The 14,842-nt window shown below is 40.2% G+C and overlaps 2 protein-coding genes across 3 annotated transcripts; one reads left to right on the top strand and one right to left on the bottom strand.

Annotated features, from left to right (window-relative positions):
- Positions 1–1,718: 1,718 nt before the first annotated feature.
- Positions 1,719–9,696, bottom strand: lrwd1 (leucine-rich repeats and WD repeat domain containing 1). Of its 2 annotated transcripts, none has more exons than XM_084373072.1 (16): positions 9,623–9,696; positions 7,757–7,843; positions 7,216–7,450; positions 6,623–6,742; positions 6,370–6,516; positions 6,187–6,279; positions 5,710–6,087; positions 4,767–4,881; positions 4,532–4,638; positions 4,100–4,310; positions 3,539–3,611; positions 3,190–3,333; positions 2,962–3,068; positions 2,601–2,762; positions 2,237–2,346; positions 1,719–1,910 (listed from the first exon to the last, which is right to left on the bottom strand). In XM_084373072.1, the coding sequence occupies exons 2-16, from the start codon at positions 7,834–7,836 to the stop codon at positions 1,758–1,760; spliced, it is 2,235 nt and encodes a 744-aa protein (XP_084229198.1). In that variant the 5' UTR covers positions 7,837–7,843; positions 9,623–9,696; the 3' UTR covers positions 1,719–1,757. The 2 variants fall into 2 exon arrangements, with proteins under 2 accessions (XP_084229198.1, XP_084229199.1); XM_084373073.1 differs by having other exon boundaries at positions 2,962–3,065.
- A 719-nt stretch (positions 9,697–10,415) lies between these two features.
- Positions 10,416–13,754, top strand: alkbh4 (alkB homolog 4, lysine demthylase). The gene is made up of 3 exons (XM_084373558.1): positions 10,416–10,538; positions 11,101–11,289; positions 11,921–13,754. Exons 1-3 carry the CDS (start codon positions 10,422–10,424, stop codon positions 12,440–12,442), a joined length of 828 nt encoding a protein of 275 aa, XP_084229684.1. The 5' UTR covers positions 10,416–10,421; the 3' UTR covers positions 12,443–13,754.
- Positions 13,755–14,842: the final 1,088 nt, after the last annotated feature.

Genomic DNA, 14,842 nt, shown 5'->3' with positions numbered 1-14,842 from the left:
CTACAGAAAAAATATAAACTAAAAACATGTAAATCTAGGGGGAATGCCCACTGTCAGCTACTTGGAAAATAAACAAATGCCTCTTCAGGGTATGATAAACAAATGTGCTCCTAAAAGCCCCAGGGAAATAAAATGTCAAACTGAAAGTGTATAGGGGCTTGGGTTTCAAGGGGAGCCAAAAAAAACAGTTTCCTCACTAGAATGATGTGGGCAGCCAAGAAAATGCAATAGGTCCTAAACAGACCAGAGTTTCTGTCTGGTAATCTAAAGGGAATGAGGCTCTCAGTGAGTCAGGGACTGATTCAGAATGAGGGTGGGAGCCACCTGGGTGCCGTTCCCCACCTCTTTAAGCCTTCACAAAAAGGGCGTCGTCACACTATGACTGGCTGGGAGGGAAATGCCCAAAGCTGCTTCCACTCCTCAATCAGGAGTCAGTCTCCCCACCCTGCGCACAGGTGATCTGAATCCCCTGCAATTAGTCCTTAGGGATTTGGGAAAATCAGGCCGAAACCAAGGACAGCAAGTCTCAAACAATAGGACTGCTACATATTTACCTTTTGGATATAAATTGTCATAACTTCATTATTTTATCCTATTAGACATTTGAAGACATACCGACAGCCTGAAAAAATAATGCCTCTAAACTAAGCGATTGATACCCGTTCTTTCACTCCACCACTGCAATCACACAAGAATAAATAAGTCAGAAAATGCTGTCATTTGTTTTATTTAAATCAAGATATTTGAGCAACTTCACAACATATGAAAACATGTTGGACTGCACACAGGAACATAGATCCAGTAAAAAATACTGTAAAGTTAGACAGTAAGGAGGAATCGACACACTACAGTACTGAAAATATTTTCTCAGCCTCAGTTACTAGGCTGCATTCTTACTTTTGCCTCTTCAGTCATCACAGCAGTATTGAGGAGCATTATCGGAGCATTAATAAGCAAGGTCCAAAAACTGGTCTTCACGTAACCAAAGGCTCTTTCACATAGTTATTCACATTTAATATGTACATTTGAAAGGACAAATACAGCACAAAAAACAGTCCTATTCATAGGGCCACTGGGTTAGTGACTGATTGAAAATGAAGAAGAAAAAAACTGACATGAAACTCTACTAAGGACAAAATTAAAACTGGACAACAGACTGTAAAATATCTAAAATGAACTACCTGAGTCCAAATACAGCATTACTGTAATTATGTTGCATAAACATAGGTTTTAAGGATGCGTTTTAAACATTCACACATTTCTTTTTTTAAGTCATTGACATCATGGTTTATGTTTGGACTGAACATATTTACGTGCTTTATCTTTTAAGATTCATGACTACAAACAAAAACATTGGTCACATAGTGACAACCTGCAGTTTTCTTCATCTGTCTATGCTGCTATTATCAACAGCAGCAACTTTAAGTTTATCAGTATATTTATATAAAAAGGTTTCGACTTCATGCCATACATTTTCATATAAAAATAAAGAATAGTGTGAATATATTCTTTGAATATGTCAGATCTTACTGCAGCATCAGCATAAACGTCACTTTCCTCAAATTATGAAGAAAACAAGTTTGAAAAAAAATCCCAGACTGGAGGAAATCTCCTTTGTTTGTCTGTTACCTCACAAATACCAACATTTGGTAAATCCTTATCAGTTTCCCCCCAGAACAAAATACGAATGATTTGTATCAGATACCAGATACAAATCACTGATTGACACTGACTTGCAGTCACACAGTTCGTGCTCCTCAGGACGACTCCTCTCTCTTCCACACTATCACCATATTCTTGTCACTAAGGGCCACCAGGAACTGGAGCTCGGGGTCCATTGCTACACTGTTGATGGATGGGCCCTCCAACTGGCCGAAGCCCTTCCTCACAGGAGTCGGCCACTCCAACACCTACCAAAACAAAGAAGACGTCAGCCGCTGAGTGACAGTGTGCTGCAGTTTTTCCATTTTATTGCCTAATGACAGAATCATTAAAAGTTAAAACTTCAGAATAAGCAGAAGAGCTCTGTACATGAAAGATATTATCACTTAGGTTTGTTACATAGCTGCCAACTCTCACGCTTTCGCCGTGTGAAAACAGGCAAAACCTTGTGTCACACAGCGAAAGTGTGAGAGTTGGCAGCTATGTTGTTATTGCTGCAACATCACTACAACATATTCTGACTAGACAGAAAGCAGAGTTGTGAAGTAGCAGGACATTTGGGACAGATTATTACCTCAGTGGGCTGTACGGGTTTCCCACTCTGGAAGCTGTTTTTCTGCAGGTTGCTGACGTGATATGTCCACAGTCTGCCTTTATCGTCACCGCACACTATGTAGGCTTGGCCTGAAAAGAGGAATTTTTGACAGAATTTTTCTCAGTTAAGCAAACACAAAGCTCAGGAAATAGTCTACGGAGTCCAGCCTCAAACTGAAACATTGGTTTGACGCTTGACTGAAGTCAAACATTAAAACAAAGGAGATAAACTGAAATGCAACTTAAGGAGCATTTGAGAAAACTGTTAAACCATCTGAATTAACAGAAAATGCAGCTCAATGACATTGCACTCTCCAGGTTTTCATTACATGACTTGTTCTTACCAGGACAGGTGTTGAGAGCCAGGTAAGGTATCTCAGTGTTAGTCCACTGCAGCTCAGCCAGAACCACAGCACACACTGCCCTGCTCTTCTTGTCAGGCCTCTGAGCTTTTGTCCGGCTCCAGCTCCACAAATAAATGCAACCATGCATGTAGTTCTTGGAGGCTGAGGGAGATGAAGACCCATACGTGAAAAACAGGAGGAAAAAAGAAGAATTTAGGACCATAAATGTAGTTTCATGGCAATCCATACAATAATCCCTGAGATTTTGGATACTGGAGCAAAGTGACTGAAGGGGCACAGTTTTATAAGCATATAGACTACTGTGGTTATGTGGTTTAGATACTGTTAGAGCTTCACTTACCTACGATGTCATCCGTAAGAAAACTCAGGCCATCGATGGTGTGATAGTCATGGTCTTTGTCTTCCTTCTTATATATGGGGAAAGTTATCTCCATGTCCTTCGACCTACTGAGAAAAAAAAACACTGTTACTGGTGTAAATGTTATCAGCCAAAGGGCTCTTCAAAGCAGACTGACACTCATGGATATAAGAATACAAATAAATACACACACACTGTGGATGTATTTACCTCTTTGCGGTGTTGTTGGTGCCGAGTTGTGTGTTGTAGAAGTGCAGGCCGTCTTCACAGGCCGTCAGCAGGTGTGAGCTGGGTGAAGTCGGTGGGAGGCAGATGTGCAGCGGGGTGGCACTGATCTCCAACACCAGCAGCTGACTGGAGGCACAAACATGGCAGGAAATACTGTCATCATTACAGCCCGAACCTCTACACTAACCTGCTGCACCTGTCACATCGCCATTAGTGAGGAAAATGTACAGCTCGAAGTTGTTCTCGATCTCTTTTAGGCCTTTGTTAGTGCTAAAGTGGTGTTCAGGCTAAAGTATGATTTGTCGTGAGGTATAAAAGCAGAAATACTCACATAACTTTGTAGTTGTACTGGATGTCCACTCCACCGATGTCCCACATCATTATCTTGTTATCATATGATCCCGCTGCAGGAGAAAAGAAACTGGTGAGACCTGATTTGAAGTTAACAGGATTTAAAAATATTCATTTAATTAAAGACCAAATGAGCACAGTGAAGTTACATTCAAGAAAACCCCAGATTTGAGATAGAGATTTGTGGGTTTGGTCCTACACTGACACCACCTACAATACAAAAATATGTATTTGCAAGTACAAGCTCAAGCTCGGATACCATGTAATTTATTAGCCCCTAAAAATCCTGCAGCATCCAGCAAACGTTTATGCAGCTTAGCAGATCTTTTAATGCACGGCAAGCAACTTGTGCAACTTCAAGCGCATTCATAACAGAACAGGTATTGGAATCAGTATCAGGAAGGAGAAAAAAAAGGTATGAGAACATCTTTAGAGATTTGTTTCCAACATCTCAACAATAACAGGTGAGGATGTGGTTATTGTACAGCAGTGGTTGGCAAACTGGATCAAAAAGGAGCTGTTTATCTGTTCCACGACTCACTGAAGAGGAAGTTCCCCTGCTGGTGGTTGAAGCGGAGGACAGACAGCGCCTTGCGGCTCGCTCTGAACTCCCCGTAGGCCACGTTGTTTCTGGGGTGGATCAGTTTGACCAGTCCTCTTTTCCCACCAGCTGCCAGAATACTGCAGTGCTGAGCCGAAGCTTTACCTCCTCTGGACATCAACACTGTGGACCAGGCCAACGAGAAGAACTCCTGTCGTGAAGAACAACAGACGAGCAACATTAAACACCTCAAACTTATATCATGATAGGAAATATTCAATTTAAACTGTGACTATTTTAAACATTAGGCACTTTTGTCCTGTCTGGTGTAAGGTGTTTCCATAGTGAGAACATGGAGTTTTTCTGTGCATGCAAATACAGAAGCCTACCCTTTAGAATTACTGTAGCCATAGAGAAAAAAAATAAGCAAACCTCTCCAGGAACTTTGTACTTCTTCATCACCATCCCTGTTTCACAGTCGATCACACACAGAGAGTCTCCACCACAGGTAGCAACCAAACGGCTTCCTCCACCTGCACCTGTTCACACATAGGAGACTCGATGAGCACAGTTAAATGAAGATTTTACATCTACATACAAATGTAAGGCCTTTTATTTTGATAATTTAAAAGCTTTGGGGGATGTTTTTCTAAATGTTGTTTCGTACCGGTGGAATCTGGCAGCGGCTGGAAGGCGCAGGCCCACAGCTGGGTGGAGAAGTCCTCCGAGCTGTCCTGTTTACTGTGGCACTGGAGGACGTGGAGAGGCTTCAGATGCACCGGCTGCAGGAGGAAGGACACGTGGACAAAGAAGAAAAAGAAATGGGGAGATGTCAGAGTGATGAAGAAGAAGGGATTTTATTGATAGGACTACTGACACCAAACATAGCCACAAACACTGAACAGCTGGGATCTTTCCATTTTTGCCATCTTAGTTTTAGCGTGTCATCATGCTAAAATGTCCCAATTAGAAGTAAACACAAGCACAGCCAAGGCTTAGAGAAAGTCATTAGTTTTACTGATATTTTGTAATGAACCCAAGTATCAGACAAATTGAAATTTTAGCCTGATGATAGCTGTAGATGAGAATTTAAGGGATCACAAAAGTTATCAGAATTCATCCTAATGAGGACGTGAATGTGTATCAAATTTCACTCAAAACCACAAATGTCAACCTAATGGTGACACTAGAGGAAAAGTCAGGGGATCACCAAAGTCATGAGATGTATAGAGGATATGGCTGTGAATTGCTGTACAAAAGGTTCATAGCAATGGATTCAGTAGATGTTGAGACATTCAGTCTGGCCCGAATGGTGCAATGACCGACTGATATTACCATCCATGGAGCCACAATCCTAGTATGACACTTATGAAAAGTGCCAATTTTGGATTTTTCACTAAAATCATTGGGATTTATCATCATGAGAATATGGCCAATAATTGTTGAGTTATCTTGGTTTGCTCTGAGCCGAAGTGATCAGACGATGTGTAACCAGTTCCAGATCCCTCACAGCCTGCAAACAATTATTTAGTTCTTGTATCTCCACAAACAGAAGAAAGAAGGAGTCTTACAATCTGTAATGGCATCACAAACAGCTGTTTTTACATTACCTGTGTCCTGCTACAGCTCTTTAGTGTGGCCAGCATGTCAGCATCTCTCTGCAGCTCCTTCTTGCCGACACTTTCTTTCTGTTTAATCTGAGCTCCATCTTCCTGTAACTGTCTCACTTTAGAGCCTCTCTTGGGTGTCTCTGCCCTCGTCTGTCCTCTGGTGGGGGTGGAAGGTGGCTGAACTGTCTTGCGGGGGCTCATCCTGACAGGGTCATCCTGGGTTGGCATCTGAGGTCTGAGGCGGAGACTGGTTTTGCGGGGACTGTCTTGAACTGGGGAGGCTGGGAGATCCGCACGTAATTTCTTGTGAGGTGTCAGGCTAATGCTGGAGTCCATTGCTGATGCAGTTTGTTTCCTCTTTGTAGGCGTTGAAACATCCTGAAAAAAGCAAAAACAAAGTATGAGCTTTAAACCAACTCCAGGACAAATCATTTACACAACATCCTGAATTTCTTTTGCCATCCTTAAGAATCTTACACAGTTCTCTTCAGTTTCATCAGCCTCCTTGCTCTCCGGTTCTTCCTTTGGTTCTGTCAGAGAGCGCAAAAACTCCTTAGCTAAAATCTCCACCTGAGAGCCAAAGGAGACAAAGAGACGGTTACTAAGAGTGACAAAAAGCAACACAAAAAAGCCAGAGCGCCTTGATCATCGTGAACTCACCCTCCATTTAGTGAAGTCACTGACTGAACTGGGTCCAAATTTAACCTGATTACGGGCAGTGTCGACAAAGCTCGTCTCCAAGGCAGACATTTTCTCTGTGGTGATGGGATCAGGGAGGGAGAAGCTCTTCTCCCAAACTGCAGTTATCTATATTCAACAAAGACAGTGTTACCAGAAACAGCAGAGTTTAAAACTGGATTACTGACACTCTTCATATCATGACATTAAGTGAAATAAGTGAACAGTTTCGTACCCTGATCATCAGGTTCTCAGTGTAGACGAAGCGTAAGTGGTTGGCACTCGTACTGATGTCTTTACCGTTGTACATCCTCAGTTTGGGCAACAGCACCATCAGCTTATGATTATCACTCACCTGAGGAAGAAAAGATACAATCAAGCCTAGGACTCATTGAGGTGTCATTTTATTTTGAAAGGACTCCTAACAAATACATACTAAAAAGGTAAGGCCAAGTTATATTTCCATCAAATTTCCTGGCACTTGACCCTGAAAGAAGACACGCTATTACATTTTTGATGCAGGTTACCGAGCAAATTGTTAGAGTTACATCATAGGACCTGCAGTATTCAGTGTTTTGAGAGCTTGACCCAAAATTTAGGGACTAAAACTCAGGTTTGTTTTTGATAGGACTGTCCTGAATACCATTTTTGGGTCTATACTTTATGGGAATATTCAAAGCTTTAACATTTCTGGCTTCTATCGGTCTTTCGCTTCCTTTTCAGTCAAACACTTAGTTGTAAGAGTACTCTTTAAATAATCAGATTACAGTAAAACTGGTGTGAATTTGGGGGGAAATTTGGGGATATAAGCTCATGATATGTGCTTACAGTGATATAAAGGTTGTCATCCATCTTGAGCTCTTCCAGACCGCTCAGAGACTCCAGAGTTGTAACGTCCTCCATCTCGTTGTTGCTGAGATCCAGGTAGCGAAGTGCAGGCAGCTCCAGGTTCTTGGGCATCTCCTGCAGTCTGTTTCCAGACAGATCCCAACGCTCCAGGGACTGGAGACGGGACAGCAGCTTGACAGGCAGGTCCTGGTGCTTCAGGCACAGTTTGGATAGACTGAAGAGCAGAGACATGTACGTCATTGTTTACACGAATAGGAAAACAAACTAAATGTGTGGATATTTAATGATCTCCCCAACAACTCTGCTTTCCGGCTCAGCAGTAATGTATTTTAAAAGAAATCACATACGCAAATAAAAACACACAAGAATGTATCAATATTCCCATGTATCTGTATCTCATTATCTTGACTCTTTAAAAGACAATAAGAGCATAGAGAAAATCTTTTAAAATGCACTGCACTGTGATTCAGAGGAACCACAATTGTATGTGGAATAAATCAAGTAACAAAACCATTCTTACTTCAGTGTCTTGATTTGCTCCAGTTTGTTGGTTTTTGGAGAGCCTTTCTCCAGTAAAAGCTTCTCAGTTATCTTCTCCATTGTTTATCTGTAAAAAGGAACAAAATTCAACGTATAACATTAACATCCGTGTCGCAAGGATGGAGTTATAAAGGAGTTCACAGTTTCAGTGCTGTCTCTGTTGAAAGATTCAAGCCTGTTACATCTCTAATCACACTCAGCATCTAAGATGGGTGTGTCCAGAGGTGTGCTCTCATGCACCTTTGTGTACTGGCCACACCCTAATTACTCAACTACATCTCTGCAGCAAGGTGAGAATCCTAGAAGTAACAAAAGCCACTATAGGAGGCATTTGACCAAAAGTGGCTCTCTGGAGCAAGGTTTTGATGTGTAGGTCCTGTTTTAACTGCTGTATCTTATGATCTACCAGTGCACATCTGAGAAACATGTGTAAGAACACAAGCAAACCGGTGAGGCAATACAAATTCTTGTCAGCAGTTATAAATCGTTTCAGCTGGTGGCTATAACATTATTTTAGGAACACACCAAAAAAAGGCATCGAAGATGAAGATTGTTAGCTTGCAAACATGGATGTAATTAGTGCAGATCTTCTTTGTGACCATTGAATAAAGACAGAAATGTTTATAACCAGATTGTTTAGGCTCAGAAATAATAATACTGGTGGTTTCCCTACCTTTTTTTATTTTCAAAATGTGCTCATGTTAATCAATTGATACTATACTATTCAATCGATGACATGGTGATCCTGGAATTGTGGATGATTAGGCTCTTTGTTTCAGTGGTTTCAGTTGAATTTGCATTCCTGATCTTTGACTGCTCTGTTCCAGCATACTCAATCACAGCATGTGGTGTTAAGGCACTGTATTCAGGCTCATAGGGTGTGTGTCTGGTGAAAAATGCTTATTGTGGGAGGTAGTTTTGAGGGTTTTGTGATGGTATAGAAATACTTCAGATCATTCTCACAACACATTGTTATCCTATCTGTGTGTCTACGAACTTAATAACTACAAACATGAGGATATACGCATAATTTCTACTTTTTCAAATTAGCTGAGCGTCTCTATTCGTGTTTTTATAAGTAAACCTTAGTTTTTCTTCTGTGTCAAAAGGTCTTTCTTCTTTGCAAAATCTCCTACACCTAAAACCATATCAGGGTTACCTGTGTTGTTGTTTCTGTTATGTTTACAAACTGAAAACAAATCACTTCTACAGAGGGCAATAAAGACTGAATCTGTATCAGACTCAATAGGATGTGTTTGTCCTCCTTTGTACTGGTGTGTGTGGTTCATTGTATGAGATCATCTGCTTTGTTGTTGAACCCCATTTCATTGTTTACCTAGAAAATAATTCAAGATAAAGAAACAAGCATTTCCTACTATTTTATGCTACTGAATGTATTCTGAAAACGAGGTTTCCTGCAGTAAAAACACACGTTCACTGTGTAAATCAGAAAGTTGGCACAAAGAAGAGGGTCGTTTACCTGAGAATGGGCAGAGACAACAACAACAACAACACAAAACTCACAAGTTTACAGCCACTAAAGAAGGGTGTACACCGAGAACATTCGCTTTTTAAATATGCCCTATTAGCTTTTACTGTTTTTAGGCTACATCACGACACATATGTCGAGGAAGTGTATCTTGCTCAAGAGATGTTTTATTTCTTAGCAACAACAGAGGTTAGCTAGCTAACCACGTTGGAACCATTATAGCGTTATTTCTTTGCTACGAAGTTACATTATAAACAATAAACCACTAATTCTTGAGTTTTACTGCACACAACTGTCGTTTAACTTCCAAAACAAAGTATTATAATCATGAATTTGTAAATAATCGTGGTTACTTACCGACACTTGAACAACTTCAGTGAACTCACGACCAACAAACCGAGCTTTCCCGGGGAAACTCTACGTACATCCGGTGGGCGTGGTTTAAATCGACAACGTTTAGAGGAGTTTGTTACCCCGAGTACAGCCTGCCAGGCAGTAATGTCCTGTCAGTCTGTCCAGCGGGGAAAATACACATGGTTGGCCACCAAAGATGTATTTTCTGATTTTCAAGATACTGATATAAAATCTGAAGATTCATGCAGATTAATTAACTAATTACATAGGCCGAATTGTAGGCAGTCAAAAGATACTTTGTTTAAGACCTCTACTAAAAATATAGTCTATATTTTGAAAGGCTTTTTAGGTGTATTTATTTGTTGTTGCTTTTTTCTTATGTGTTTTATAAATAACAGATGCTTGGATTATTTCCTATATATCTATACGGATTTTTTGCGTTGAAAAAATACTGCTAGTAGAGAAAAATGTTAAAGATCCCACCCACACATGTATTAATGCCTACATAAAAATATCTAATGTGTTTCTGACATGGTTTTTGCAGGTAAAAAAGTATAACCACCACATTAAAATCCTTAAAATGGCATGCATGAGAGAGTAACATAAATATGGAAAAAGCCTACTAGTGTTAAACTCTGCTAGAAAAATCATTAAATAATCCTATAAAACCTAAATATTATTCATACAGTGTGTGGTGGATGCATCAGTGAGAGGTGAATAGGACCAAACGGTTCAGTAGGTGGCGCTGTGTTTCTGTTTTAACAGCTTCGTCACCTACAACACACGAAGAAGAAGATGCAGGATGATGGCTCCTGACAGCAGTGACGGTGTCTCTTCTTGTGCTTGTAAAGGCATTCGGCGGTGTCTCGTATGTGAAAAGCTAAAGGGAGACGGACACTTGGAGGCACATGAACCAAAGGTAAACACGTCTGACTAAAATGTACATTTAATTAAGTTTAATCAGCCAGAAACGGACGTAACTGCTGTTGCTAGCGCCGCTCACACACAGCTACGGATGCCCTCACAGGACATTCCAACCTCTTTCAAAAAGTTATAACTGAACTAAAGTGTGTTATGTTGTCGACTTCTCGTCAGTGTTTTGACAGTACTACGACACAATAACATGATAATTACCTTTTTTCCGTTAAAACAAGATCCTTCGTCATTTCTTACTTAAAGGAAGACATTGCAGCCTGTGGTTAATTCGCCCATATGTGTACAGAGGCACCACATACCCTACAGTGGGCTTGATGAATCAATGTCCACTACATCCACTAGATATAATCTTTGTTTGTGTGTGTGTCTCTTCTGTACACTGATCTCTGCTTGACTGTTTGCACTTCCTGGGCTGGAGGTGACTAATGTAATGCACCTCTTAGGAGGACGTGAATGTCATACTGTCAAATGAAAACATCAGGAAAGCCATGTCTTACTAATGTACAATAGAGCCAACATTATTGTGTTGTTTTTTGCCTGTGAAGATTGCGCATCACTTCCTCTACGACCCCGAGAAAAGGCTTGCCATTTGTAAAGATGCCACAGCTGCATCCTTCCCCTTTCCCGGTGTCTTCCTGTGGGAGAACTTCATATCAGAGGAGGAGGAGGTGGAGCTGATAAGCACGATGGACGAGGATGCGTGGACCGAGTCCCAGTCTGGTCGAAGGAAACAGGTTATGTGGATCATGTGTTGTTTTGTTTGCTTTAGTTGAGTTTATATTTGGTTTTCCAGGGCCATGCTTTCTAATTATAAGAAAACATTTCAAGAGAGTAAGGGCGTAGGTCATTATTGGACACAGTGTTGCAAACCTGTCATACTGGCTTGAGACAGTCATGCCCATTATACCTGTAAATTTGTTCTTTACCCAGCTCACTACACACCAACTGAGGTCAAAACTCAAAAATAATATATTATTAAAGATAAATGTATAATATCTAAATTCTCTCCAAATTATTAGTAGTTTGTTACAAATTATTTGATCATTATTTGCGAGTGATAATAATTCAAGGTTGTTTGATTCGGTCAGAGACACTCCCTGCACACCCATGCATGTGTTTGTAAATATGGAGAGTAATCATAAAGGTGTAATTTGACACAGGTTTCATTAATGTTTGACACACCCGCACAGCCCAAACAAAGTATATGATTAGAACTATTAGAAGAAAAGTAAAATTGTAAAAAATGTGGAAATTAAACAATCAGCACTTCCCTGTGAATTTCTCATTAATGTGACATTATCATCATTGTTATTATCATTATATTCTGATGAAGTTAACAAATATCTTTCTCCATATTTTTTGCAGGACTTTGGCCCAAAAGTAAACTTCAAGAAAAGGAAAGTGCGTTTTGGTGGCTTCAGTGGACTCCCTCCTTTGAGCCAAAAACTAGTGCTCCGAATGCAACAAGAGCCAAGTCTAGCAGGCTTTCAACCAGTGGAGCAGTGCAATCTGGATTACCATCCTCAGCGAGGCTCTGCCATCGATCCACACCTGGATGACTCCTGGCTGTGGGGGGAGCGTCTTGTCACCATCAACATGTTATCAAACACCACACTCACTATGTCTCTTGAACAGGGTCTGCCAGAGCTGGGACTAGAAGAGGAAGTCCACGTAGCTGTGCATCTGCCTCGCAGGTCTTTAGTCGTGTTATACGGCGAGGCGCGGCATAGGTGGAAACATGCCATTCATAGGGAGGATGTTCAAGCACGCAGAGTGTGCAGCACCTACAGAGAGCTGTCTGCAGAGTTCCTACCTGGAGGGCAGCAGGTGGAGCTGGGAGCTCAGCTGTTGAACATTTCTTTGAGCTTCCAAGGAACTCCAATATAGACTAAACCAACGATGCAGAGGACGGCTGAGCGTCCAGACACCTTTGACATGTCTTGAGGTTTCCATTTGTGACATGTTTTGTCTTATTCATGGACTAAAAAAGACGTGGACTCTGAAAATGGAACTCACATTTGGGTTTTGTGGCTGTTTCACTCAGTTGGTCCCAGTACTGTCTTTCAAAAACGTGTTCGAGGTATTTTAAAGGACTACAAGCTTTACTGGTTGTTCTTCAGGGCTCCTGAGACTCGAAGCACTGATTATCTCTGCACCATGAATATTTGAATGTACCAGCGAGGAGAACTGTTGTCCAAAATTAGATATAGGTGATCAAGAAAAATAATGGGTGACAAATGAAAGAAAAAAGCAACATAAACTGTCTTCGTAAGGTGTTGTTCACCCACGATCCTTAAGATCACCTTCATTGCTCCTTCACAGTTTAGTTTTGTTTCTTCAAGTCTTTGGATCTCTCGAAGAGGGACGACAAATTTTTCCAAAACATATTCCCTCATTGGTGTTCTGATGATGGAGAGGATGGTCTAACACTTCAAAATCTCCTGATAGGTGTTCAATTAGGTTGAGAGAAGATGACTGTTATGGCCGTAACGTGTGATTCATATCTTTTTTATTCTCATCATTCAGTGAGCCTTATAGCAGTTATGCCATCAGACTTATTTGAAAGATGGGATGATTTCTTGAAACTTGTACTCACTGTGACTTGTGCTTTGCTGTCTCCCATTATGTCATTTCTGCTTTAATGACATGTTTTAATTAATTTGAGCAAGACTCTCTACATCCTTTATAAAAAGCTAATGTGATGACAATTCTAGGTGACTTGATGAATTCGAATTCAAACACAAATGTCTATAAAGTAGAGTTTGTATGAATGTATTTATTACATGATGTGTTTTTTGATTTCAGACCTACTGTCCTTCAGATATACAGTTGTTATTGTTGTAAATAGCATGAATGTGCAGTTGATACCACAGAATGATACAAAAATATTATTGGTTACATTAAAATGATGCCACCACATATATTGGTTACCGGTCATGTAAACGTACTATAATCCATAAGAGGGAAAATACAACAAACTGTCATTGCCACAAAAGTGAATCAGCAGATTTGTCACCTGAAACAATCCTGTATAGCAGTTGTCCTTGAGTATGTTAAACTAGTTTTATTTAATCATGGATGGTTGCTGGTCAGGGGTCTGGAGTTGTATTTGTCCAATTCCTCAGGTTGTTTTTTTTTACAGCTATGGGAAAGAAACTCAGCAGTGTCTTTTAATAAAAATTAAAAACATTGTCCTCCATGCAAACTTTGCCTCGACTTGTTTGTTTTTGGAGGTTTTTTTTAAATGTTTGATGTGTATTTACGTCCCCTGAGTTGTGTCTTCCACCAGCGAATCAAAGCCTGGCTGTACCTTTGGTGTGGCTGTTCAGCTGTAATGTGATGACACGGCCACACAGGAGCACTGCTGGCTGCAGCTGATCTGAGGTGGAGCTGCTCTGCTGCTGCAGTACTGAGAAGCATCAAGATAAAAGAAGTAGCTGTTGATGCGAGGTCGTCATTCCCCCGCTGTGCTGCAGCTCACATGTTGTCATATACACCTTTAAAGGACCATGTCGGTGTTTTGTTTTATGATTATCTCATTTACTACTAATAATGTATTTACTTTTCAGGTCATGTTGTGGTGTTTTAGATCTCTGAGTGTGTTTCCCAACCTTCAAGGCTGCCATTGCTCTTCATTGACCACATTGGTCGTAGACAACCATTTTCATACCCACAAGTAATTCGTAGTGCAAAAATAAATATGTGATCAAAGATGAACTAACAGGCTTCAGGATTTATTTTTGCAAGGATTTAATTTCTTGCAGGGTGGACAACGTAAACACCTTTTTTATTGATATTTTATATCCCTACTTTCTTACTCTTGGTGAAGTGAAGTTCTTATTTTATTTAGACCTTGATGTTTTGAAAAAATATCCAATATAATAGTCCACATAATAAACAATGAAAGAAAATTTTATTTAAGGAACGATTTGGAGAAACTTGTACTTCACTTGAGTATTTCCATTTTCTGCTCCTCAATACTTCCACTTCACTACATTATCGAGGAAAATATTGTACTTTTCACTCACTACTTTTCTTTGATAACTTAAGTTACTTTTAAGACAGCATGCTGCATCAGAGCCAGTAGCATTAGAGTAGCACATTTTTAAAGTTATTAATTGTATCCACAATTGGATAAAAAAAAACTGACATTTTCCTCTGAGAACAGTTTGTTTATTCAGTTATGGAAAACATTTTTATTTCTGAGTTTGTATTTTTTTCCTCCTTTAATATTGTAAATATTAAAATTCAGAGTTTGAATTTCTTCTACAAAACTACATAGTGCGC

The sequence above is a fragment of the Pagrus pagrus genome, assembly GCF_965226575.1.
Source record: "Pagrus pagrus genome assembly, chromosome: 14".
Lineage (NCBI taxonomy): Eukaryota > Metazoa > Chordata > Actinopteri > Spariformes > Sparidae > Pagrus > Pagrus pagrus.
Note: the sequence above shows the minus strand (reverse complement) of the source record. Positions and strands in the feature narration are given on the sequence as shown.

What these genes read in the sequence shown, in the direction of transcription:
- alkbh4 (XM_084373558.1), top strand. Translation starts at nt 10,422, where the DNA reads ATGATGGCTCCTGACAGCAGTGACGGTGTCTCTTCTTGTGCTTGTAAA. An exon ending in TGGAGGCACATGAACCAAAG is followed by an intron (nt 10,539 to 11,100) that starts GTAAACACGTCT and finishes TTGCCTGTGAAG; the next exon opens with ATTGCGCATCACTTCCTCTA. An exon ending in AGTCTGGTCGAAGGAAACAG is followed by an intron (nt 11,290 to 11,920) that starts GTTATGTGGATC and finishes TATTTTTTGCAG; the next exon opens with GACTTTGGCCCAAAAGTAAA.
- lrwd1 (XM_084373072.1), bottom strand. Translation starts at nt 7,836, where the DNA reads ATGGAGAAGATAACTGAGAAGCTTTTACTGGAGAAAGGCTCTCCAAAA. An exon ending in CTGAGAACCTGATGATCAGG is followed by an intron (nt 6,517 to 6,622) that starts GTACGAAACTGT and finishes TGTTGAATATAG; the next exon opens with ATAACTGCAGTTTGGGAGAA. An exon ending in ACCAACAACACCGCAAAGAG is followed by an intron (nt 3,069 to 3,189) that starts GTAAATACATCC and finishes TTTTTTTCTCAG; the next exon opens with TAGGTCGAAGGACATGGAGA.